This window comes from Mesitornis unicolor, unplaced genomic scaffold (genome assembly GCF_000695765.1).
Source record: "Mesitornis unicolor isolate BGI_N332 unplaced genomic scaffold, ASM69576v1 scaffold33147, whole genome shotgun sequence".
Lineage (NCBI taxonomy): Eukaryota > Metazoa > Chordata > Aves > Mesitornithiformes > Mesitornithidae > Mesitornis > Mesitornis unicolor.
Window position 1 is genome coordinate 1 of NW_010196311.1, and position 1,765 is coordinate 1,765.

The 1,765-nt window shown below is 64.0% G+C and overlaps 1 protein-coding gene across 1 annotated transcript in view; it reads left to right on the plus strand.

Annotated features, from left to right (window-relative positions):
- Nucleotides 1–35: 35 nt before the first annotated feature.
- Nucleotides 36–1,765, plus strand: part of LOC104543756 (G-protein coupled receptor 124-like) — a gene marked incomplete at its 3' end in the record, with an annotated part of 2,201 nt that continues 471 nt past the window's right edge. The window contains exons 1-6 of the mRNA XM_010188433.1: nucleotides 36–134; nucleotides 228–355; nucleotides 924–1,041; nucleotides 1,077–1,222; nucleotides 1,298–1,387; nucleotides 1,629–1,714. Of these exons, the coding sequence (XP_010186735.1) occupies nucleotides 36–134; nucleotides 228–355; nucleotides 924–1,041; nucleotides 1,077–1,222; nucleotides 1,298–1,387; nucleotides 1,629–1,714 (667 nt within the window). The remainder of the gene's footprint in view (nucleotides 135–227; nucleotides 356–923; nucleotides 1,042–1,076; nucleotides 1,223–1,297; nucleotides 1,388–1,628; nucleotides 1,715–1,765) is intronic.

Consider the following 1,765-nt stretch of genomic DNA (forward strand, 5'->3'; position numbering starts at 1 on the left):
TGGCCGCCTACTGGAACTTCGAGGTGCTGGGGGGCATGGGCGGCTGGAGCGCCGAGGGCTGCCAGCTGGCTGCCCGTGAGCCCAACGTCACCTCCCTGCACTGCCGCCACCTCAGCAACGTGGCCGTGCTCATGGTAGGTGGGAGCCTTGCCCAGGACTGGGGAGATGCAGATTTGGGGGTAGTGGGATGGCACGAGGGGTCTGACGGGGTTTGTTGGGGTGCGCAGGAGCTGAGCGGTTTCCCCAGCGAGGCGCGAGGGACAGCGGAGGTGCTGCACCCGGCCATGTACACCTGCACGGCCGTGCTGCTGCTCTGCCTCTTCACCACCATCATCACCTACATCGTCCACCACGGGTGAGCAGGAGCCTTGGACATCGCCACGGGTGGAGGGGCCGCGCATGGGAGGAGGCCTCTGCATCCCCTCCCAGGGACGGCAACACTGGGAGAGGAGTGGGCAGGGATGGTCCTGATGGAGGGGACCATCATGGGGATGGTCCTTGAGGTGATGGTCCTCCAGGGGATGGATCTCCAGGGGATGGTCCTTGAGGTGATGGATCTCCAGGGGATGGTCCTCCAGGACTTGGCACTTTAGGCCATGGCTTTCAGGAGATAGCCCTCGAGGAAAGTGCCCCATCTTGGGGCAGTGGCTGTGTCCTGCCTTTATGGCGATGGGGGCCCTGGGGTAGTTGGTTATGTCTTGTCCGGCAGCGTGAGGCTTGGAGGAGGTGGGTGGGACGTTGAGGGTGGGCGTGAAGACCCTCTGAGACCCCGCTGGGTCAGAAATGGGGAGCAGGAGTGCTCAGGGATGGGGTCCCCCATAGCTGGGAGAAATGAGCAACCAGGATGGAGGGAACAGGGTTCTCGGTGAGGGGCAGGAATGGGGTCGGGCAGGAGCTGACGGCGCCCGCTGCGCCTCTCCCAGCACCATCCTCATCCCGCGGAAGGGCTGGCACATGCTGCTCAACCTCTGCTTCCACATTGCCATGACGGCCGCCGTCTTCGCTGGAGGCATCACCCTCACCGGGTACCTCATTTCGGCAGCGTCCCTGCTCCCTGACCATCGCTTCTCCCGCAGGTTGGCATCATCCTGCACTACTCCTCGCTCTCCACCCTGCTGTGGATGGCGGTGAAGGCCAGGGTGCTCTACAAGGAGGTGACCTGGAAGGCGCCGCGGCAGCCGGATGGGGACGCGTCCCAGTTGGCCCCCAGGCCCATGCTCCGGTACCGACACCCCCTCCCCTGCCCACGTCCAGCCGTGTCCCCGCACCGTGTGTGACACCGTGTCCCCCCGGGCAGGTTCTACCTGATCGCTGGCGGGATCCCCCTCATCATCTGCGGGATCACGGCCGCTGTCAACATCCACAACTACCACGACAACAACCCCTAGTAAGTGCCCCTGTCTCCCACACCTTCCTCCTCAAACTGGAGGGGAACTGGCACCACCGGGAACCCGGGCAGGCTTGGGTAAAGCCAGTGGGGTTTTTCCCAGGAGTTATCCATATATTTGGGATAAAAACCCCAGTTGAGCAGCCAGCATGCCTGTGCAGAGCCCATGCCATCAAGGCAGGGGTGCTGAGCATCGCAGGCACCCAGCTCCGCTCCTGAGAGCCCCTTCCCTCCCGTGCAGCTGCTGGCTGGTGTGGCGGCCCAGCCTGGGCGCCTTCTACGTCCCTGTGGCCTTCATCCTGCTCGTCACCTGGATTTACTTCCTCTGTGCCGGGATCAGCCTCCAGTGCCGACCCTCGCGCCAGAAAGACATCCCTG